The sequence below is a fragment of the Oxyura jamaicensis genome, chromosome 2, assembly GCF_011077185.1.
Source record: "Oxyura jamaicensis isolate SHBP4307 breed ruddy duck chromosome 2, BPBGC_Ojam_1.0, whole genome shotgun sequence".
In the NCBI taxonomy this organism is placed as follows: domain Eukaryota; kingdom Metazoa; phylum Chordata; class Aves; order Anseriformes; family Anatidae; genus Oxyura; species Oxyura jamaicensis.
In genome coordinates, this window is record NC_048894.1 from 4,823,370 (window position 1) to 4,845,839 (window position 22,470).

Sequence of the window (22,470 nt, forward strand, 5' to 3'; positions counted from 1 at the left end):
GGAGGAGGAAGGCGGCTGCGTGTGGCTGCGCGGCGGCAGCGCTCGGCGGGAGGCAGGCTTTGGGGTGTTTTGTTTTGGGGGGGGGGGGGGGGTTGGTCTCACACCCCCCCCCGGCCTTCCTCCTGCGTGGGGAATTGGCGCCTGGAGGAGGAGGAGGAAGAGGAGGAGGCAGCAGCAGCAGTAGGGGCCGGAGGGGCCCCGTAAGCGGTGCCCCCCTCCCCTCCCCCCGCCTGGCTTCGTTCCTGGAGTGTTTTTTTTTTTTTTTTTTTTTAAAATTTGCATATTAATTTTTAAAAAAAAAAAAAACCCCCCCCCCCCCCCCTCCGCACTCCCCCCCCCTTTCCTCGCAACGCCAGCCTCTGCCTCCGGGAGGGAAATAGCCGGGTGAAATCTCCCTCTGTTTCCATGGACAACCCGTCCATTATCACCCAGGTGACTAACCCCAAAGAGGAGGAGATCCTGTCCTGCGCTCAGGATAAAGGTGAGCCACCGAAATCTGCGCCGGGCGACCCCTGGGTTCCCCCACCGACCCCTTTCCCCCCCCCTGCCCAGAGCTCAGGGCGAGGTATTCCAGCACAGGGCTCTGCCAGGGGCTCGGGAATTGGGGGGGGGGAACGACGACAGGGGGGCTAATTAGCGGGTTGATTTCATTAAGCGCTGTCTTTTCGCGAGGGTCGCCGATGCAACTTTGGCTGGCTGTCAGTGCGGCGTGCACCCCGCTTGGGAAGGAAGGAAGGAAGGATACCTGCGCTGGGCTTGCTGGAAGGCTTCGAAACCTCAGCGCCAAGCACTTCATTTTTCCCAAAAGAATGGGGAAGAGAAATAAAAAACAAACAAACAAAACACTAAAAAAGGGGATTTTTGATTTCTATCCTCCTCTCCTTTATTTCTCGCCGCCTCACTTTCAAGAATCTGTAGGGTTTGTGTTTTTTTTCCGAAAGCTACTTGCGCGCCGCCGAGAGAAATGTGGGCTGCTGCTGAGAGCTGGCGGTCGGAGCTGCTGGGCAGATAAACAGTTGTTGCTTGCGTAAAACGTCGTGCTCGGGCTGCCTTTCGCTCCAAAATAAGATGAATCCAGCTTGGCCGAGGGAGCTGCTTCTCCTCCAAAGTCTAGACGTCGACGGGCGCCCTTAACCTCATTTCCTTTTGGAAGCTCGGAGGGGTCTCGGGCTGAGCAGCCTCGTCCTGGCGGATCGCGCCCAGCGGTGCTGGCGGGGTGAAGGTGCCGTGGAAGTGGCATGGTTGGGGTTGTGGGGATGGGGTGCTGGGTTTGGGAAGTGTTTTGGGTGTCAGGCTTGTGCTTTGTTGGAAGCACTGTTGATAAATGGGGGGGAAAGGGCAGAAATTGCTCGTGTGCGCAAGCAAAGCGTGTGGTGGTGTTGTCTGGGAGGCATGGTCGTAGACCTCCAAGTGGCCTGCCAGGAATGATAGCTTGGTATGCTTCCCCCTAAAATCTGGGCTCTTGGCGCCCAGAGCACTTCCATTTCTGTGTGGTTTATCACAGAAGTGGTGAGGGGTAGCTGGAGAAGTTGCTCCCGGTTACTTGCGACGGAAGGCTCGCGTAAAGTCACGGTCCTCTCAGCTCGTGCACGGCAACTGCAGGAGGAGGAAGACAGATTTATTAGTATCTTTCAAATTGTGCCATTAGGGACTTAGGGGAGGCGTTCTCCCAAAAATTATCCTTTGCTTTGGTACAGGAGCACTCGCATAGCTCCCTTTGAGAAGTGATACTTCCACTCTGAGGCCTTGCTCGTCCCTGGAGACTTGTGACGTTTTCTCCTTTTGCTGAGCGTGGGGTACCCGCGGTGGTGCGGGGCTGGTGCTGTGCCTTCTGCGTCTCCCCAGACCCGTTTTGGAGCAGATTGATGTGACACGGTGCTCAGATGGTGCCGTGGTCTTAACGGCCTGTGTTATTGCAAGTGCTGGAGGGGCTTCGTTAACAGTGCTGGCAGCTGGTTGGAGTCTGAATGTAAAAAAAAAAAAAAAAAAGCCAGTTGAGAGAAATGGAGGGGGGAAAAACTGACAGCTGAAAATAAGAGTAAGCATCCCCATCAAACAAGTGTCTTCAGAGCCCTCAGTACAGCGAGCTGCGCTGTGAAGCGAAAATATGCATATAACTTGCATAACTATGCAGTAACTTGCATAATACACATTGTGTTCTTGCTGGTGGCTTGTCTGGAGCAGAAAATCACGATGGGCTTAATTGCATAGCAGGGGCCTTGCAGGCTGCGTGCGGGCGAGGGTGGGCTGGGGAGAGAGGGAGAAGGGTGGCTGGACTTCCACAGACCAGAGCCAACTTCAGCACGAGCTCGATACAGGAGGTAGATTTTCTGCTGTATTTTTGTGTGTTTCGGGTTCACTTTACTGCTTCGCAGTGTGGTAGCATGTGCTGCGTGATGAGACTCGGATCGTGCCGGAGCAACTTTTGCAGAAGGAGAGCTGCAAGTCTGCTTCCAGGGCTCGGGAAGGCGAGCTGCTGCCCTTAACCTCTTCTGCTACAGGTTGTCCTGCTGCCGAGGCACGCAGCTTGCAAAAACCCATCGCATTGCCTTCCCTCTGCCTGCTTTTCTGGGAGACTGCTGAAGTTTTAGCAGAGCCTCCAGGTCCGGCGAGCTGCGGGAGCCTGAAGCCGAGATGAACGGAGAGGCTCAGTGGCAGTGGTGCCCCGGGGGGAGCGTGCGCTGCTAGCTCGGGCTGAGCCCAAATTATGGCACAAAATGGCTAACGCACATCGAGGCATAACAAATTAACCCTGGATTTAACTACTGCAAGTATCGCCTGGGCCTGTGCTCGTCTGCAGTTCTGTGCAGCATGAATTACCGTAGCACGGTGCTGTGTGAGCAAAGGCTGTCCAGCTTGATGAGAACCTGCTTCTCCCTGCATTCAGCTTTTGGCTGCAGAAATGTGCTCCGGTATCCCAAGTGGCACGTAGTGGCTTCAGGGGTTGGGTTTTGTAGGGTTTGGGGGAGCTTCCATGGTGTTTCTTGTGACAAATGGATTTTTTTTCTTCTTACCCTGGAGAGAAGCAGTTTTAAAATAGCTGGGTAACTGCTAAATAATACGTGTGTGTACCTGTGTTGGTTTTCTTCAGCATGTTTGAAGCTTTTAATCAACCATGAGTTCAGTGTTTGGCTTGACTATATTTTTTTTAACCTGTATTTATGTTTCAAAAGGAGTGTTATGCACAGTATATGCTTATTCTCACTTTCATGGAAGGGAGGGAATGCAGTTGGCAGGAGCTGTTTTCTCATCATGGGCCAGTTCTGCTCTCTGCTTTTAAGTAAATACTGTGTTTTATAAATAAAAATGTCCAAATATTTTTTTGCTAATCCAGGTGTATTAAAAATTGGCTTTTGAGATAAGTGAAGCTGTGATAACTCATTAAAGAGAAGCTTATTAATGCTAAGACGGGGCTATTTATTTTTAACAAATAGTCAAAATTGTAGAAAGTGGGGAAAAAGCAGGTCTTGGCACATGAACCGTGCCTTAATATATTGCCACATGGTGGTGCACTGTATTTAGTTGTCTGTCAAAATGAAAGCTGAGCACAGAAAGTTGCTACAACCATATTTTATTATTATTGTAATGTTTGCTTTGAAATGCATGTGGTGCTCACGCTCCTAGAGGATTTTGGCCCGTGTCTATCTTGTTACATTAGTTCTGGAAAATGTAAACTTATATTCTCCCATTTGGTGATCGAAAATATCCTCAGCATTAAATTTATGGAAAATATAATCCCCCCTTAGCTTTTTAAGTAAGGAAAGCAGTAGTTTTTCATAGCATTGTTTTATGTTGTGGTGATTTGGGCACATTTGCCAACTTGAAGCATTAACAATACTTGTCACTAGAAATTAAAATGTGGACATAAGTATGTGAAAGGACGTGTTGTATCAGCACTGTATGTGAGCAATTAAGGAAATGTAAAGAAACTATCAAGAAAAACTAAATCTGACTTAGTGTAACTAGTTCTGCAGATCAACTGTTTATTTTGCACTGAAAATATACAAATATTCTTGTTATTCAATTGAACAGTGACCTCTAATGTACCAGTTAAAGCTCTAGAAAGCCAAGCAATGATGACAAGCCTGTGCACTGAGTACAGCAGAGTGTGATCACAGGTGGGTAACAGGCAATCAGCCCAATGGAGTGAATCTCACTTTTTTTTTTAATCTGTGTGCTTTGATTTGTTCCTCATGGCTGATGCAAATTCTTGGTGTTTCCCTGTGGCTGTTTCAGCGGTAGCAATATCTGTGCTGTCCCTGTAGAGTTGCCCAACCCTTCAGGCCGTGGTGGTCCATTTTCTTCCTTCCTGACTTCGCTAGCATCTGTCCATCAGCTGAGCATCTGTTTTGAGATATTTAGAATACCTGACTGTTTTAGTGTGTCTACAAAAACATATTTTCTTCTGCAGTGAAGCATTTGGAAAAGGTCCACGTTAGAGCCTAAACCATTACCAGTTTTTTAATGAATAGTATAATTCCCCAAGGATGTTTTCATGAACAGGCAAACATACGGTTTGATTTTTCCAATTTTATTTGAATTAAAAGGCAATATTAATTATCATTTAAAACAACAGGCACTTAAGATCTAAAGTTAAAAGCCTATTTGAGAATGCAACCAGAACAAGTCTTTAATTGTATCTTCTGTAAGATACATTTTGAAGATCTATAAAAATATTTAAAGAATCATTTTTGTTCCTGCTTCATCAGGATTTAAAGTACTTAAACATTCAAAGATACATTAATGTCCTTGAGACATTGTCTCAACAAATTTTAGTAATATTAACTACAATATTTTTACTTGAATGTAACATTAAGAAATGGAAGTGAAAACCTCTTCGGCACCACATTGGAATGTGAATTGCTCACGGAGGGTAAAATTTTAAATCATTAACTAATGACATAGTTGTTACATGAAACCAGAGTAACCATACAGTAGGTTTTATGTTCCAGGGAGGCTGTAGTAACCTGTAGTAACCCAAGATTTGATTTAAGGTAGCAGTGAACAAGCTGAAGGGCACGGCAGTAAAGTGAACGATAATTTGCAGGAATATCTAATACTTAGTGTCAGTAAGCTGCAATGTTAGCGTTTCTTCATGTCATCTCAAATTCATATTTGTTTTAGTGCAGTAATTTAACTGAAGTGTTTAGAAGTTTAACGTGCCTTAAAAAAAAAAAACAGTTGACCTACATTTTGTCAATTCAGCATTCAGAAATGCAAATAGCATTTTCAGAGATAATCAGTAAAACACGGTGCGATCAATGCTGTACTTCATCTTGCAGAATTTAATCTGACCACCACGAGTATGCTTCCAGATAGTGTGTGTCCACGTTTGTTTCTTCAAAGCGATACCAAAAGAAAATGCTGGGAAAGTGAAAGCTGAGAGAAATGAAACTCACTTGTCTTGGTCAGTGTTGCTGAAAGGTGTCATTCCCATTGCGTGCTAGTGAGGTTTAACTGTTGCAGTCCTGTTTCCCTATTACATAATGCTTAATTTCTGGATTTTGCTCTCATGTAAAACCCATAATTCACATGAAAATGGCTACAGAGTAGTTCTAGCCAAGATATTTCTTATATGTCAGATCTTGAAAACAGATCTGTCAGATCTGTAAACAAGCAGGCCTTTGTTTTTGCGATGTTTTTAGTTGGAAGAAGTTGGTGGCAGTGACCACTGTGGTTGCCAGTCAGCGCTAGTTTCCATTTAAAATACAGATTAAGGCAGTCCTGGGTATGGAAACATTAATTTTGGGGGTGAAATTACCCATTGCTCAACCTGACCACATGTGGAGTTTCTTTGAGGTTGCTCAAAGATTGAGGGGGCAAGGGGCAGAGGTGAGGGCAAGAAGAGGGCTGCAGCTGCTCTCCTAGTAATGTCAGCAGGACTTTGCCCACCTGGGTGGCTGTGTAACCTCATCCCATGTTATAAGCGTGTCCAGAAAGGAGCAGGAGTCCTACAGGCTGAGGTATGAGAGCTGATCAGCCAGCCTATTCAGGTGTTGAAAGGCCACCTCTGGACTGCTGGTAAGGGTTACACGTTGGGCAACTCCTGCAGCAGCGCAAACCTGACAGAAAAGTCCCACAGAAATCCCCCAAAGCCTTCACGTGTCTGTTCTATTGAACAATATTGATAAAAGCTTTATTTTCAGCGCTCATCTTCCAGGCCAGAAACGGATGGGATGGTGTGGTGGAGCTGGGGAGGGTTGGTGTGTCAGTGGGGTTCGGTGCCTGGCTGTGCCTGGAGAGCTTCTAGTCAGGGGAGGCTGTGGGCAGGCAAAGGATGCCTTCTGTGCTGTGATGTAGCCAGAGATATTTTTAAGACTTCCATATTGGAAATGTTAATCTCCTGTAAATTCTATTTTTGCCTGAGTTTGATGGGAGCTTGCTTTATTTTTACTTGGAGAGGGTTAAGGCGTAAAATGGACACAGATACGACAAATATGGAAAGCAGAAGGAGCATTGAAATAGAACAGTAAAAATCCCGTTCCAGGCACCCTGTCATATAATTTTGGCCTTCAGTATATTCTTAGAGTGTTTGCTACAAGTCTAAAAGAATTTATAAATCCAAACAAGTCCTATATAGTCCAGTACTTTCAGTACCAGCCACTGCTTTGTGCCATAGCTGGGATTTTTACCACTAATATCTGTAGATAAACCGGCAGGGAAGGTTGCGCTTGCGGTGCCTACGTAAAGTTTGTAGACTTTAATCAGTGTGTTATCAGAGCGATCGCTCACATAAAAGTGCACGGCTTATTTTCTTTGTACAAGATGATAAAGTATGATTTATAAAAGAAAACCCCATTATTAGAAGTGATTGGCTGCACTAGAAACTAGAATTCTATTATCTAGGAAATTTATTGCGAGTCAAATCTGAATAAATATACGGTAGACTTACATTCCAAGGATCTTGGGCTTTTAAAATGAGTTTTTTTTTCTGTATGTATTTTTGTAGAGAAGAACTATTAATCTCTTCTGAACCTCTATGAGTATTGTCAAAGCCTGATGGACAGGGCCAAATAAGATGCTGCAGGCTGTGTTTTGTGCAGAAGAACAACAACCCAAATGAAGGATGTCTGATCTGTCAAAAACTGTGTATATAATTTCTTAAGACTTTTTTTTTCTAAAAAATTCAGGGCACTTGAGTAGAAAACACATACTTGGTGAATCCCAACCTGAATTTATGGAATATATATTGGTGGTTTTGTTTCAAGCCAAGGCATCTCTCCTGGGTAATGGACCAGTCAGTTCTGCCAGTGTTTGTTTTTTTTTTCTGCTACTGTTTCAGGGCCTCCTTATTTTCTTGGTAGAAAGTGATGTATTGATTATTTGCCAGCTCCCTGTTCTCCCCCACCCCCAAAGCTCTCTTGCTCCCCGAGCCGGAGCCCAGGACTCCCAGCAGAATTAGCAGCAGAGCAAATCTTGCCCTTTCCTTGTCCGCTGCAACCAGCAGTGAAACTTTAACCTTTCCTATTTCGTGATTTGCAAGGCTGTCATCTCCCTTCAGTCTGGATATCTGCATCCTTGCAATGGATACCCATGAACGTGTGTACGTGGGGTTATTTAAGATCTAACTATCAGAAAGCTTTGGTAAAGTTTGGTAAAGTTAAAAATGGTGGGTGTAGGTCTCAGAGTTGTTTTGTAGTCTCAGGTTTGCTTCAATCATGAAGTTGGAAAGTTTTCCTTAGTGCTAGCTCAGATGAAAGTACTACGCGAAGGAGTGGTCATTAGTGACACATTCCTAGAAGATATTTAATAATTCATACTTGCTTCTGCCAAGCACATTGAAAGATCTAATATTTACCACCCGGAGGAGAAAGGCAATTTTAAGATAATAGCAGATCTCAATAAACCCTCATGAAAGCCGTACAAATCTAAAAAATGAGGTTTATAGGGCTTTGTGTAAACTAAAAATAGTTAGATACATGTTCACAATTTGAGGAATGCAGTGGAAAGTAAAATGTTTCAGGAGAGAAGTTTAAACAAATATTTTATGGGGATTTTTGGAGTGAACCTTTGATTTTTATTTTTAATTATCTCCCTTGCTGTATTTTGCCTTCTTTCCTTTTTTTTTTTCCCCTCTCATCTTAAGTTGAGAGGGGAAAAGGCAGCTGGTATAATCCAGAAACAGAATCACAGAAATGCTCCAATGCTCATCATGCTCCAATGATGGTGAGGTTTGAGGGGCTCAGGTTTGAGGTTTGATGGTGAGGTTTGAGGGGCTCAAAGGCGTTTGGTGCTGCTGGCTGTTTGTGTCCAGGATGGTTCTGCTATGAGAAATGATGGGAGGTGCTGGAGGGGGGAGATGGTGTAGCCATGAGGAACTCCTGGAACTTCTGGATGGCCTGGCAAATTGGCCAAAATGGTGTAGGAGAGAGATCCTCTGCATTTCTGAACTCCTATTAAAATCTAGTGAGATAAAGAGCTTGATCTTGTCTGATGCAGGATCACTGCTACAGCATGGCAGTTTTGGCTCTTAAAGCAGAGACATTTATTTGTTCTGTTTCCTTTTTAAAAATAATTTAAAAACCTTGAGTGAATGTTGTGCTGTGTTGAAAGGGAGGAGATGCATGAGAAGTAATGAAAGAGTAAGGATGCTAGGGCTCTTCCCATCATACAGCATGCCTTCAGAATTAATGCCAGAACATCCAATTTGGCTAAAAGGAGCTGTTTGCTCCTGCACCTATATAATCCTTGGGGAGACTGGTTGCCAGAATAATTTACCTGGGAATTCCTAAACAGGATTAAGTGACTGCAGTTTGCATTGACGCCAACAAAAAATAATATTCTAAAGGTACTGATCACCTTCCAGCATATGAATTGTCACCTGCCAGTTAGGGAAGGAGGGGAAGACACCTTTATGTAAACACCAACAGAATATGTCAGGTATCTGAAGTCACAATCCTTGTGAACTCGCGCCCAGGGTTCCTGTGTGATGGGCTGTGTGTACTGGAAGATGATTCCCATCACCAAGCCACTCGTTGGCCAGCGGCCTGTTCTCCTGACTCTCATGATATGAAGCTGGTCGTGTTGAAAATCAGTAAGTCGCAAGGTTTGGAAAGAGGATGGGGGTTCTGCGTTTACTGGGGAATCAAGAAAAAAAAGAAAAGGAACAGTGCTGAATGCAGTCTTCATTGCAATTCATTTGCTAATTACAAATTGACATCAATTGAAAAGTCCCAGAAGGAGGTGGTTTACAACATAACTGTAAAACAATTTGCATCAGTGTAGAGGTCTGTAAAGTGCTTATCCACAAAGGAATGAGGTTTTAAGTGGATTTGTTTAATCGGGCTTATCATGAGCACATAGTTGTTGGACTTTTTTTTTCCTTACTTGAAAATTTTTCTTTCTGGAAGATTCCCTCTTGTGTTGAGATTAAAGATGTCAAGGAAGCAAGTATGGTGAAGTTTAATGGAGAATGAAAGTGAAACAAATAAAAAGAAACGACCTTAACTGTGAAGTGTACTGAAGACCTAAATGTTTTTGTCTCCAGATTATCACGATAAAACCAACAACATAAGGTAAACTGTGCCCTGAAATTCAGATAATTTTTATTCTGCCTCCTAAGAAATTTTGAGAAGCTCCAGCAAATTTTTGCTGTCCATACTGAAAAGGATTCTAACAACATACATATACTACCTGACCAACTTTAACTAGTATTATTACAAATCATGCTCACTGTTAGCATTCTGATCTTTTTTTCCCTCCTCTAAGGCTTTAAGACTTGCTGGTGGCCAACACGTTGCCCTGCAGTCCTCCGGTTGCTGCCACTCTTTATTTTTTAAACATGTCATGGCAGGAACAGGGTCGAACAAAACGGGGAATGAAACCTGGCAGTTTTGAAGCAGGAATCTGTTCAGGTTTCATTCCTGTATTTACATGTTGTACTATTGCTGCTGCATTTTCCTTTAAATCATTTTTTTAGCATCACTGTGGCAGGCAAATGAGCTCCGAGAGCTGAGTTTTTAGAAATGTCACTACCTGTTGTCTTGGTAGTGATGGATTCTGTTCCATGCCCTTAAATCAAGCCTTGTCTTTAAATAATAATAACTAAATACTGTCATGCCTCAAGTTACGGAATTGTAGTTTTAATAAAAGGAGAAAAAGAAGTTGTTTCAGACAAAACCTGCCCCAGATGCAGGAACAAAGTTAATGCACTCTGGAGGACCAGGTGCCCCTAGGTTCGTCAGTAAGGGACTGTGTCCATTAGATGCCGAGAGACGCTCAGTGACTACTCCGCCACATTTCAAGAAAAGATGAGATCAGAAGGAGGTTTTGCTTTATAATTTCTATTCAAAGTGTCCTTTCAGAAAATGTCCTAAATAAAAAGAATGAAGCTCTGCCACTCCATTTTGCAATGTGCAATATGCTAGAATGAGCCCCGAGGTGCAAAACTGAACGTTGACCTTGTGCTATTGTGGTGCTGTTCAAACACAATTTGCACAGGTTTGGAATTCTTCGTGCACCAGATGGTTCCAATTTCTCCCCCACAACCCAAAAGTAATTCTTTCACCCAGGTCTGTTTGCATAACACTTGTAATCTTTACTAATTATATATCCGAAAATACTCACTGGAGCTTTGTGACATAAAACACGATTCCCCTCTGCTCCTAAAAATAAAGCAACAAAACAAACAGCAATAACAGCAGAGATGTAAGACAAAAAAAAAAAAAAAGGAAGCCAATCATGAAAAATGTTGAGATGATGCCCAGAGGGGCATAGCAGTGTGATTATTAGCGTGGTAACCTGGTGCTCGCTCTGCACAATACTCCCTCCAACCCCTTGAGAAAGCAGGATGCCAGCATACAACAAGGATATGCATTTGGTTGAGTAGTGTTTGGACTAAAACAGAAGTAAGGCATGTTTTATTTTTGAGAATGTCTTAAATGGTTGCTAAAGGAAAATAAAAACATGCTGCTTTTCTGAAAGAGAAAAATAATATATATTATTGTGGAGATGATTTCCTCAAGTAACAAAAGGCTTTCTTTATCTTCTGTTCTGCTAATAAGGTCAGCTGAAGATTTCTGGTTTGGATAATAAGATCTCTGTTTTGAATAGATAATGATTTTGACTGGAAAACAGGGTCATGGTTTTCACCTTTTTAATAGCTGGTTAGGTGATAGTCAACTAGCTGGCTGTTGGGAGGTATTTTACAGGAGTAAATGGGCTTTCTTGCTTTAATTAAGACCATATGTGTACAGCAGCTGTGATTCCCTGGGAATCTGTATCTTACATTTTCAGCTGATAAAACATAGTTGTAGAGAGGATGACCAAGTCCAGAAGCCAAATGTCTTTTGCTTCCTATTTCTTCATATAGAACAGCCAAATATTTCTTCAGGTTGCATAGCATACTGCTACAAGAGAATAAACACTGGATATTTGTCTGTATCTGATAAAGTTGCTGTTTGGACCCAGTATTCAGAAACACTTTCTTTATAAATCTCAAGCTCACTAAGTGGCAAAACACCAATAAATTCTCTTTTCTTTGCGAAGCCTGCATGGATTAATGTCTCTAAACAGCTGGCTTGCATGTTAAATAATAATAATGTATTGAGCAAGAGAATTGAAGATGAACATGGTAAATTCTTGATTTATGGTCTGTTCCAGTGAAAGGGAGCAGGCAGCATTTACTAGAGAGGTCACTTTATAATTCTTCTAGAAAAAAAAATAAAACATGTCAAGTAAATGGAGCAGCATGAGGACTCAGATGCTTAACCTGAAGATACTTCTTTGGTAATGTTTGGGCAAAATCTAACGCTAGCACCCTTCTCTCTGGAAAACATTGCTTCTATTCATATCATTTCCCAGAGGCTAAATGTAGTCCTTGGAAGGCTAACAGGAAAAAAAATATCATTCTGCTTGTAAACTGTGACCTGCCTTTTGGTCGGAGTGCCCAAATCTGCCACTCCTGTTGTTGCTGTCAGACCACATGCAATTAGCCGTGCCCTGCATGGAGCCAGGAGGTGGCTTGGGGCTCATGCACTCGCTGCCCGGTGCTGCAAGTGGGCTGCTGATGGCTTTTTTTGGGCTGTTTGTTCCCAAACACCACCTGTGTACTGCTTTCAGCCTTCCCGTGCTTTTTGAGAGAAGCTGAGCCAGATGTTCTGTTGTGCCTCAGCTGAGGACGCGTGACCAGAAGAGATGCTGTACTGCTCATCTTAGATGCTGTTAATTTTGCAGTATTCTCTCGGAAACATGGCTTTCAGCTGTCAGTAGTATTTTAATTACAGTCATTTACCTTGCTTGGAGGAGTCTTAAATAGTGCAGTGCTTAAATATCTGGTAGAATATTCTCGGTCAGATGCGCAAACTGTTGCTAACAGCACTGGAATTCTTTTCGTGACTGAAAAATGGAAATGTTGCTGTGCCTCCCAGGTGGTCAGGACCGGGAGAATTTTCCTTGATTTGGTTGATAAATCTGGAGGTCAGAGCATCTTCCATGTTGTTCAGTATAAAATGAGCACATGGCTTTGTTGTGTGCGGACCTGAACAAGGTGGTTTTGGTTGTGTAGAGGTCTGCTTTAGGGCGACATGAGCTGAGTCCTGGGGCCTCCATGAAAAGCAAAGGGCACATGTGCAGCTTTTCGCTGACCTCTCTCCTTGGCTGTGAGTAAAGTTAAGTGGAATGGAGTTCAAAATCCCAATTTCACAACTTTGTCCGGGTGTTGTGCAGGCCGCGCGGGTGTCTGCTGCACCGCAGTATGGCCGGGGACACGGAGGTACCCAGCTCCACCGGTCATCTTTAGCCTCATCTTCAGAGAAAGGAGGAAAAGAGGGAAAACTCGGCAAAAATTTTCCATGGGTATTGGTGGCGTTCAGCTTCTCTAAGTTTAGCAGCCGTGGGGGTGGTGGTTAAAACGGGCTCTCCAGTGGTGAAGCTGTTCTGAAGAGCATTGAGTAGTGTGGGCCTGCAGTGGGGTGGGAGTCCGTCTGTGCCCCAGCATCCACCATACCCCACTGAATTTAATCCGTAATATAATAAAATGTGGAAGAGATTTACCATCTTTCCCTCACCCATAAGCTTTGGCCAGCATTTTCAGGTTGCAGTTCCTGGAGTTTGGTGTCACACTGAAGTCACATCGCGATCCTCCACAGAGGCAAACCTGACGCCGGCATCAGCAGGGGCTGTTGTTCTGCCACTGTGGAGAAACTTCTCCTTGTGTCTGTCAGGCAGCCAGCAGAACAATATAGAGGGTTATGGAAAAGCTGCATTATTCCAGGGGCCTTTCTGGCGGTGTCCACTGTTCCTATACGATGATAACAAACCTGAAAAGCTGCAAGGGAATGTGATGAAATATCACCTCTTCTAATTCCGTCTCTGATTTGTTTTGGCAGCTGGCTTCCTGAGTGAGTAGCCCCAACATTTTATATGCTCACCCATCAGCGTTTCTACAGAAGCTTAAAAATCTGTTTTAACTGTCTGGTTCTGAATTAAGCGTACTTGCAAATTCATGATCCTTTGCATAGTTATCTATGAAAAGTCGTTATAACAAGCTTCTAGTTTCCTGCTCTTCTGAAATCTCCAGCATTGAAGGAAAGGTATGAAAAGGGAGGGGGATTCCTGTTGAAGATGGCTACATGAGAGGAAATAGGGCTGTGGGAAATACAGGATTATTTTGAGTGGGATGTAGACTGGTGTCATCCCATACACCTGTTGGTAGCCCAGGGCACTGCTCAGGAAGAAGTCTGAAGTCTACATCCCATTAAAAAAGTAAATATCCTTCTCTTTTAAGATTTCAGGAAGCATACATATACTGTGCTCATAGCAAAATGAATTTTTCATAGCTCTTCACAGCTAAGACTGTTCCTATGTTTTTCTAAGTTTCCTTGGACTTGCACTGTCAATGTCTGGGTCTCAGTTTGCTCTCAGCAGTGAGTCAGGAGCTGGGCAGAGCTGTGGGACCCTGCCTGCAACAGGGGATCTCAGCCCTGCTCTGCTCGCAGCACTCCTACACCTGCTTGCAGCAGGAATACCGGAGAGCACGAGAGGTTTAACAATGTTTTAACTTTTTAGTGATGATGATTTGGGGTAGATACGATCATCGTTCAGTGTATTAAACGTGCTCTCCTAAAGCAAAATGTTCTGGATGACGGACATTCCAATTTCTTCAAAGGTAACTGTAGGGTCTGATAGGAAGTACCCCCGTAAAACATAAATGTAAAACACCTGTAACTTCAGTTATGTTGACTTTATTACTTTAAAAAACATTTTTGTGAGATCAGTGCTTCACAGGTCTTCCCCTAGAACCTCCCTTCATATCCCTACTTCCCACCTTCCTCCTCCTGTGAACTTCAAGCTGTGAAATTTTGGAACCTTGTCTCATCCTGCAGGTATGTGTGGCTTGGCACCTGGACAGGACTTTGTTTCTGAGACCTTAAGCTTTTAGTTCAAGGGGAGTCATTTTAACGCAGGTACTTGCTATGTGTTTTGGGTTGGGGCAGTGAATTTACAGCCAAGGACCAGATGAAATCAATCTGTAAGCTCAGCTGTCTACTCAGTGGAATGATTTTAATGGCCCTGTTCTCTGATATTAAGGATGAAACTTAGCTCCCTGCCGAAGCTTGGCACAGTAAGATTCATGATGCAAGTTTGCGATTCAGTAAATATTTACAAGGCATTTAGCCATTACACTCTTCCCCCTTTTTCTGTGATCAATGATTAACAAGGTGGTATTTTATTTCTGCTGGCATGCTGAGGTATTGCACTACCTCTGCTATTAGTGTCCAAGGAAGTAATGCAAGGGAATGAGGATGCCTAAATAGAAACGATCTGAAAGAAAAAGAAAAAAGATAGGCTGATACTTCTGGGGTATAAACAGAAAACTGAGAAAAGGGAGAATAAGGCAGCTGGCGTGAAGCTGGAGGAAAGATGACTGAAAGCTTTTAAAAATTCAGTCTGATGTAAATGTCAGTTTAGAAAAAAAATCACCTTTCAGGTGTCATACAAGCCCTTTTTAGGTTTTCTTATTTGGTAATATCGTTTTTCAAGATTAAAATACTGAGCTTTAATTTTCTGCTACATGAAAAAAAAAAAGAAAAGGCTTATTGTTCATTTGAGGCTGGCAGACTAGTGCTAGAGAGGGATTTTGTGGCTTTATTTTTCAGTGCTATCTTCTTAACCCTTTAATGTGCTTTCAGCAGTTGGAAATATTTGTGTGTGCTTCTCTAGATACCCGTTAGTTGCTACGTATGTGTACAGGAGCAGAGGGTACTACACAGGTGAATGCCAGTGCTCAGCCCCATGGCGCCATACAGCAGCTGAGGATGGAAGAGATGCCTGCAGGACCCTGTGCAAAGGAGTAACAAAATGCTGGTTTATCCAGTGTCTCTTCCTTTTTCTTTTGCTCTTCTCTAGAAGAAATGAAATCCCAATCTCAAAGCTGTTGTTTAACAAAGTCACACTATGTGTCAAGGCTGTAAGCCACTGATGAGAATGGCAGCTGAGGACCTTTGAAAGGGGTATTCCTCCTTTCCAGCACCCTTTTGTTAGGGATTTGACATGGTGGTTCTTGAGAGGGTGTGGGCAACTAGCATGTATTTCCTAAAAGGCTTAGTAATTCGCTCATGAACTCTTTTTAATTGCCCAGTGACACATTCAGAAAAGTAATTTGGATGAGGGTGTAGACAAAGGCAGAATCTGCTGTGTGTCGGACTGACAAATGCCAGTTGTACATCTTGAGCATGTTAGGGTGGGGACTGTTGTGCGTTAGGATGATAGCTGCAGTGTAAAAGGTAGGAAATAGGAAGCAAACCTCTATGGGAATAGCGTTTGCATCTGTTCAGCCCAGTAAAAGCCTAAGCAATGCAAAAGCCTGGTCTCTTAGGAAAGCTAGAAACAGGTGAGCTTAAAAGATGCTGTTAATAGAAATGTTATGTTCGTTCCTGTTTCAAATAGAGCAACAGTATGTTCTTTCTTAAAAAGCAAACAAAACTTGCCAAACATGAAGAATAAAATAAACCCTTCTTGGCTTTCCTATACCCAGTTTGAGGCCATCCTACAAAATACGCAGAGGTGCTTAGCTGAAGTTGTAGACAAACAATTTTTGTGTATATATTCATGTGAAGGTCACAGTGCTATCAGCTTGCCTTTTTCAAAGATGGAAGGGGAAAGAATGAGCTTGTTACAATTATTAACTCCTTGACAACTGTGGTTCTAATTACATAATGGTCTCATTTCTGAGTAGTTTGCTGTTGTCACACAGTGTAATCCTGAAATCACCTTCTGTTTATCTGGACTTAAAATTCATGAGAGTTCCTCTGCTTTTAAAATTCAACCTTCTTTGTGGTAGAACTTGACTGTTCATAAAACCCCGCAGCAATTTTGCATGGCAGCTTGATACTTCTGTAAAAACACACAGCAGCTGAACGTCCAGGATCTCAGCGAGTAGCTACAATGCTGTCTGTGTGCGGAATGGTGCGAGTGTGAGGAAGCTTTGGGGCTTCGTCACTGCTCTGCCAAAAAATACACCAAGGACTTCGCTGGTACCACGTAGTCACAGTCACCCTCTAGAAATGGCATGACAATCCATAATCAGCTCAGTGTTCTTGAACAAGAAACTTAGATATTGGGTTACTTTGAAATAACTTGCCATCTCACAACATTTTTCTCATTTTTCTGTGCATGACTTATTTTTTTCCAAACGTATAGAGGTTTAAATAGATTACGAGATTGTAGTGTAAGGTGATGACATGCAGACTTCAAGTTGGGTTTTGAGAGAACAGCAACAACATCTGAAGACCATGTTGGCTTGGGGCACCATTTCAGCCTTTCATTAGTACTGCCTCTTCTTGTCTGTGCCAGTTCCTTTCCTCACCAGGAGGTTCTGCAGGGCACAGAAGAAACACGAATTTCAGGCTGGAGTTTGTATCCTTCAAAAGTTTTATCGTTACTCCGATAAACAGTTCCTGATACTTGCAGTTAGCCTAACTTCTCTCTTTTCAATACTTCTTTGATGTTCCTCAGCTGTAAAAAATGAGCTGCTGACAGTTGTGTCTGCACAAAGGTGTAGGAGGAGCAGGGTTAAAGATTGCAACAGGAGAGAGCTTACCCTTATTTGCAAAATGCTCTTCTGAGGTTACAGGAAACAATTAAGACGAGGTGGGGATTTTTTGGTGGTGCTAATGCAGGGATTTGACAGGGGTTCTTGCTTGCTTTTTTTTTTTTTTTTTTTTTTTTTTAACTGCTGTGGGTATTACGATCTTTCTCTAGTGTTTGATTTTGTTTTCTAGGTGCTACTTTTTGCCCTAACTTGTTATTTTAGCACAGAACCTGCAGAGGTGAAATAGTTTAATGCTTCATGCAGTCTATGGTTCACATGGCCTCAGGAAGAATGTATACCATATTTTTTAAAAAAAATGTTATTTTAGCAATTCATCAGAATACCAAGAGCATTAATTTTCAGTGCAGGAGCTTCCAAAAAGAATGGGGTAGGTATTTCTGTAGAAAATCTGCACTTAAAAAACAAAACAACAACAACAACAAAACTGAATCCTGTCTTCAAAGAAAGAAAAATATATAAAATTTCTTTGCATCTCCCAATAAAATTCTGACATATCCTTTCTTTGATGTCAGCTTTACATGTGCAGTGCCCTTTGTTTTATTGCCACAAGTCCATAAGAACCACTCTCCTTTCTTTCTTTAAGCCATGTCTTGATATCAGGTTGCTTATAGTCTGTTAATTCTGCCAAATGAAACAATTTGATGTTTTAATTACTGCTTTGGTGTCCCACAGTACTTGGGCATACATCTCTGTTACAGTCAATCGTATGTTTTCTCATATTTTTGTTTGCTTTTATGACAATATTAGTGTTTCACTTCAGTGTTTTGCTTTAAGATTAACATACCAAGCAGCGTAATAAGATGTGGACTTAATTCTCATGCAGTGAAATGGCAAGAGCAAGTCTTTTGCTGTCAGGGGCAGGAATCTGCCCTTTGACAGCTTATTTTTGGCACATTCCTGGAAATCATGCTGCATGTTAGCTCTGCCACTATTTGCAGGGTTTGTTGTGGTGTGTTCAGCTCTGGGGCCCAGCACCAGAAGGACAGGGACCGGTTGGAGTGAGTCTAGAGGAGGCCACGAGGATGCTCCGAGGCTGGAGCACCTCTGCTGTGGAGCCAGGCTGAGGGAGTTGGGGTTGTTCAGCCTGGAGAGGAGAAGGCTCCGGGGAGACCTCACAGCGGCCTGCCAGGGCCTAAAGGGGGCTGCAGGAGAGCTGGGGAGGGACTCTTGGTCAGGGGGTGTAGGGATAAGACAAGGAGTAATGGCTTTAAACTGAAAGAGGGTAGGTTTAGATTAGATATTAGGAGGAAAATCTTCCCAGTGAGGGAGGTGAGGCCCTGTCCCAGGCTGCCCAGAGGAGCTGTGGCTGCCCCATCCCCAGCAGTGCCCAAGGCCAGGCTGGATGGGGCTGGGGGCAGCCTGGGCTGGTGGGAGGGGTCCCTGCCCATGGCAGGGGGGTGGCATTAGATGGGCTTTAGGGTCCCAGCCAACCCAAACCATTCTGTGAATCTGACTTTTTACATGGCTGCCCATGAAAACCGTGTTCTTCATGTGCACCTCCTCTTCGTAAAACAAGATGGTGGCTCTGTTCCTTAAGCAGGGATCATCAGGTACTTGGTTCCTGGAAGTCTGATCTCACGCTGTCATCTTCTCAGCTAACAGTGGTTTTGCTTAGATTCATCCGGTTCTCCCCGCTCTTTTGGACTTTGTGAGCTACCTGCAGAGACGAGCATGCCAGGCAGGTTGTTAATTGTCACAGTTGCTTGTACTGGAATCTGCACGAAGAAATCTCGTGATGGAAAGGTGGTTGTACATGTTGAAAACCTGATCGATGAACATGTCACCGTTGACATGAAACATTACAAATGTGCCTGTAGTCATTTCATTCATCACTACAAATGTGATTCTCTTCATCTGCTTGGCATGCATATATATGCAGAACAGCTGAACAGATTTAAGCATGCATGTGTCAAACAATCATCTGGATTCGGTGTGGTGCTAGAATCATTTCTTCTTAAAAGAGATTGTAAGTTTAGGGATCTGTCTTGTAATCTCTGTTGTATGGTTTGGTAACGACAATGGCTATTGCTTGAAATGGGATGGGAACCTACTGGTGTTGGTCTGAGCTGCAGCATTCAGCAGCCTTGAACATCCTTTCTAATTTCTTGTATTTTTGGGGCTCCTTGAACCCTGTGGTTGTTTGGTGGTGGAGGTTGGGTTGGTTTTTTGATTTTTTTTATTTTTTTTTTCTGCGGGGGGAGGATTGTTAATGTTTAAGCTTTCTATTACTCTGAACATTTGGACTTACACAAATGCTGATTTTGGAGGTAGTGTGTTTTGGGGGAAAAAATCTGCTCAGGACAGCCACAATGTAATTTTTATCTGTCCTTGTGAGGATTTTTAATACTGATTCAGGTGTTGGAGGTCAGTCCATTTGCTACCTATACAGAAAATATTAAGGAAACCTATAAGTGTTTCACTGACTGCTGAGCCTGTGAAGCTGCATTTTTACCAATACTCATACTGTCTTCAAAGATGATTTGAGAAACAGTAGAAAACTGCACAAAGCATTTTTTTTTGGTTCTCTCTTTCCCATGGAACAAACAAACAAACAAAAAACCCCTGTAGCAAGCTCAGTGTGGTTACCCTTGCAGTGAAAACATTGATTTCGTGACAGCTTCCTTACAGGAAGCAGCTTTGCCACTTGGGCAGAAGAAATGACTGTAGGCAGATCCTTGTTCCATCAAAATGAGAAGCGTGTCCTGTCAAGAGGTGCTTCGGGAGGGATTTGAGCAGAATTAGAGCTCACTCCTGTGTGTCGCTGCCTCTCTGGCACTCTTAGACTTTGAAAAACAACCTGAAATTGTCTCAGTAAGAAAATAAGATTCATCTCTTCAGGATTAAGATGCACCTCTCAAAATAACTCCTATTTATTACACTTAGCCGTGAAGATTTGTTAAAGCAAATATTTTTATAAGAAGATCTGAGGTGAATTACGCATTTGTGAAAACAGATCAGTGTGATGTACGTGTCGTGGCAGACATGATAAAAGCTGTGGTTGTGAAGGGAAGGGATCTGGAAAGGGAGGAAAAAACAGATTGTCGTGGGAGAGAATTGTCAGTTTGGGCAGATCCCTTCACCTGGGACAGGTGATGCCTCTGTAACCAAATATCATGCACTTGGGAGCCTCTGCCAGGCAACAAAGACCCTCATGGCCCACGAGATAATTATTTGATCTTCTTTTGTGGAGTTATCCAAAAAGTATGAGGCCAAATGTTACAAATAGTAAAAACTTAGAGTATAACAATAGCATCAACGAGCTTCTGTAGTGACCAAGTTTCATGAAAACACGTCTCTAGCTTGTTGGGTTGTGGAAGTGAATGCTACTGGTGGTACAGTTCACAATTCGTTAGCAAGTGTCTGACATGTTGTATCACTGTTCCAAAGTGATTGAAGCCCCCGAAGACAGCAATGACGTGATTTTTGCAGCTAGACACCAAGGGAAGGAGTACAACAGGACATGTCCACCCAGCATCTCCTTCAAGCATTCAAACAGCGTTTCCCTGTAGGAAGGGCAGCGGGGAGAGATGCTTCAAGGTGAGATTCTGAACCGTAGGTGAGAGCACAGAAGTGGCATGTGGCTCAGGAAGGGTAGGTGTGAAATGGTGACATCCATCAACGAAGGGAAGGGAAAGGGGGAGAGAGAGCAAAAACATGAAGAGCAGTGAACTACCAGGTGGCACACCTCAGTAAACTGGGAACTGGGGAGACAACTCAGGGAGTTTTTAAAGATGCAAACCTGACAGAAAGAGCTTAGATGAGGGAGCAGTTTGACAACTTTTTCTTCTGGAGACGAGCACAAGCTGTCCCAGTTCAAATTAAAGATAGAAAATACAGTAACTAACTTGGTAAGTTTCTCCAGCACATGAAAGAAGGAAGGGAGCCTGCAGAGAGCCTGACCTAGTTTTTAGATGGGATGATTTGTGCAGGGATAACTACAAAAGAGTGCTTTGGCTTCTCCAACTTTTATTTACTTATTTATTACTACTTTTTATCTTTTCTGTGCTTTGTGCTTGCCAGGACGTGCACCTAGCAGTGGATGCAGGGCTCTGAGGAAGACAAAGAATCCTCAAGTGTTGTGGTAGTGAAAGGAAGACGAAAGATCTGGGCAACTGTCAGCAGGAAAAGGAAGCTAGCAACTTGTGATGCTAAAATACTTTATTAAGATGGAGGAGGGGAAGTTTGTATCAGTCTTTGGCTAAGACTTTAATTGAGAGCAGATGGCAAATTAAATCACTGGATGCTTAGTGGCTGGTGTGAAACTACATAACTTTAGAACCTCGAGTTATCTACGCTACCTTGAGAAGAGTAAATAAGGTTCTTAAAAAAACCTGCAGAATAAACATGGTACTTAGGCTGCCTGATTCATAATTTCTAATTCCAGTTTTCAAGAACAAACGTGGAGGCATAAGAAACCTTGCAAGAAAACAAGGAAACAGATGACGTTCAACAGATTTTCCCTTCAATAATAAATCACGTTAAAGCAACTGAACTTACTTCTGTGGTTTGGTTAGAAGGAAAGGAAAAACTATTATGAAAAATTGAAGTGAAGCTTTTAAGATTCAACACTAGAATAACATGGTGCATATAAACTGCTATAAAATGAGTGTGGAAGTCTTTGCATAGTGTGTAGTAGCTGAGGGCCTTTGAAGGGGTGTGGGAAGTGGGACCGTGCAGGGTCTGTCAGTCATTAATGGCGTGGATGATGCCATGGAGAATATACAAAATTTGCATGTACAAAAATGAAAGCCATACTGGATGACTGAACTGAAAATAGAAAGGGACTGGATGAGCTAAATCTACATCCTGTGTTTTTCATGCTACTTAATCAGACTGTTTCAAGATTCTGTGGAGCAATCCTCTGCAAAAACCGAGAAGAAAGAGCAACTACTTGTCTTGCTAGCCCGTTCAAAATCCTGAGACTTCTGTAATAGGCAGATCAGTCACACAGCAGTAAAAAAGATATATGCCTGTTTACGCATTCCAACATGACAGCTGATTTGTAAGAACAGTGAAGTCGTCCTGCTGTACTCTGCTTTGGAAAGACTTCTGAACTGCTCGGTAAAGCTTTGAGTGCTGCATTTGGATTTGAGAGCGTTCCAAGGTGCAGGGAGAAAGAAATCATAGTAGAAAATCTGACCTGTAGTGAAGATTGAACAAATTGAAGACTTTTCTTTCTAATCCTGAAGAAAAAAAAAAGAAAAAAAAAAAAAAGACTTTTTTTTTTTCAGTCCTGAAATAATTGCTGCTGTAAAAAATAATCTGTTCTCTCTATTGTTGTGGGATGGGACAAGAAGTGATAGGCTTTAATCTGCATCTCCTTTACTGGAGCTTGACATTATAAACCTTTTTGAAAAATAGAGGTAATACAGTCCATATCCCATGGCTGTGGAGATTGTGGAGTCCCAGCCATTAAA

The 22,470-nt window shown here is 42.9% G+C and overlaps 1 protein-coding gene and 1 long non-coding RNA gene across 5 annotated transcripts in view; both read left to right on the plus strand.

The window, feature by feature from the left end:
* The first annotated feature begins 254 nt into the window (after positions 1 to 254).
* Positions 255 to 22,470, plus strand: part of CTDSPL (CTD small phosphatase like) — an 82,194-nt gene continuing 59,978 nt past the window's right edge. The window contains exon 1 of one of the 4 annotated variants that reach the window (XM_035316414.1): positions 255 to 481. In XM_035316414.1, the coding sequence (XP_035172305.1) occupies positions 406 to 481 (76 nt within the window). In that variant the 5' untranslated portion in view covers positions 255 to 405. The remainder of the gene's footprint in view (positions 482 to 22,470) is intronic. The other 3 variants (XM_035316413.1, XM_035316416.1, XM_035316415.1) reach the window with 3 other exon arrangements.
* Positions 7,509 to 9,495, plus strand: LOC118161266. Its single transcript, XR_004747920.1, has 2 exons — positions 7,509 to 8,171; positions 8,207 to 9,495. It is a non-coding gene; the product is annotated as an uncharacterized LOC118161266 (long non-coding RNA).